General features: G+C 38.3%; 1 protein-coding gene across 1 annotated transcript; it reads left to right on the top strand.

Annotated features, from left to right (window-relative positions):
* Positions 1 to 867: 867 nt before the first annotated feature.
* LOC121247338 (protein RALF-like 32) lies at positions 868 to 1,224 on the top strand. The gene has a single exon (XM_041145704.1). It carries the CDS (start codon positions 868 to 870, stop codon positions 1,222 to 1,224), a length of 357 nt encoding a protein of 118 aa, XP_041001638.1.
* Positions 1,225 to 1,601: the final 377 nt, after the last annotated feature.

The following is a 1,601-nucleotide window of genomic DNA, read 5'->3' as shown; positions in this document are numbered from 1 at the left end:
AGTTGATATTAAGTAATAAGAGCTAACTCTCCGGACCTCAGGGATTAGGGCATTACACTCCCACAACAGACTGAACTTTCCATCCCCATCTTTGTTTGATAAATCTTCTAATATGATTGAGAGATGGTCATTTGTGCAAGAATTTCAATACAACATAGAATCGGAACGAGGTGATGGAATGCTCAATGTCATCCTTAGAGAATTGGAAAAACATATCCCCTCCTTAAAACCTAGACATCTCATATGAATGTCAATCTTAGGGAGCGGTTTTAGGGGTTCCACAACAACATCAGTGAACAAACGGCATCCCGCCATAGCCTGGGGGCCCCGCAGGGCCTCCGGAGTAGCCATACGGCTACCCTGGAGGAGGAGAAAAAATGATAGGTATCGAGCGAGAAAAAAACCTAAGGCCATGTCAGCAAAAGTTGTGGTCCACTAAGATGGAGACAAATTAGGTTTTTTTGAGAGCAAGCTCTTCACTTTTTAAAAAATATCATACTTTCCATTTCGCTTCGTTTCATTGATTTCATTTCCATTCTTTTATGTTACATCCCGGTCTATTCTTCTATAAACTTTCAAATGGAGAGTAAAAGGAATCCTAATTTTGTCACAGCTCCAATAATTATTTGACTCCCACTTTTATTTCTAAACATCGACCTAACCCATCCAAAGGCAATACTATATACCAAAATATGATGTACGTAAAAAGTGGCACATGAAAAGTAAACAAATGCTACAATATCCTCATGGGGTTGGTGAAGTGCGGCTTCCACTACAGTTTTTTGCAAAAAGTCTGTCTCTCTCTGAAGTGCTTGAAAAGTAGGAAGAGTACTTAGTAATATTCAAACCACATTTGAAATGGAAACAATGTCTATCTCTCGCATGAAGTCTCTCAAATTCTGCTGCCTTCTTGTCCTGGGCCTCCTCCATCTCATTAACAGTGCAGCTTCACCGGCAAGCGGCTATGGTTACACACCATGCAACGGTTCGATTGCAGAGTGCAACGAAGAAGAAGATGAGCAGTTGATGGAGTCAGAGACAAGTCGAAGGTTTCTTGCAGAACAGAAAAGGATATCATATGGGGTTCTGAACCCAAACCAGCCAGTCTGCAATGGCGGAAGTAGAGGTCAAGCGTATAGTAAAAATGGAGGCTGTCTACCTCTCCCATCTAATCCTCCTAGTAGAGGTTGCTCTAAATATTATCGTTGTAGGACTGGCTCCTGATCGAAACCTCATTGATTGTTGGCTCTATGACATTATCATCGTACGTCAATAATTGCTGGAACCAACTTTTAAATCTTTGTGATTTGTAAATAAATTATTTATTTTGAAACCCTTTACTGTTTAGGTAAAATGTTACAACGCAAATAATTTTTTTTATCCTAGCCGATATTATTAGTAGCGTTTTTCATGTGTCAATGAGCGAAATTATAAATATATTTTTTTCTTTAATTTAAGACTATGCAGTGATTTTTTCCACTTCTTGCTTGGTTTTGAAACACCAAACTATATAACTATTGCTAGAAGTTACTGTTCTTTTTATTTTTTTGGTTAGATCTTAATAATAAGGGATACATTGCAACTTCAATTCCAAAAACATA

This window comes from Juglans microcarpa x Juglans regia, chromosome 1S (assembly GCF_004785595.1).
Source record: "Juglans microcarpa x Juglans regia isolate MS1-56 chromosome 1S, Jm3101_v1.0, whole genome shotgun sequence".
Classification (NCBI taxonomy): Eukaryota; Viridiplantae; Streptophyta; class Magnoliopsida; order Fagales; family Juglandaceae; genus Juglans; species Juglans microcarpa x Juglans regia.
Note: the sequence above shows the minus strand (reverse complement) of the source record. Positions and strands in the feature narration are given on the sequence as shown.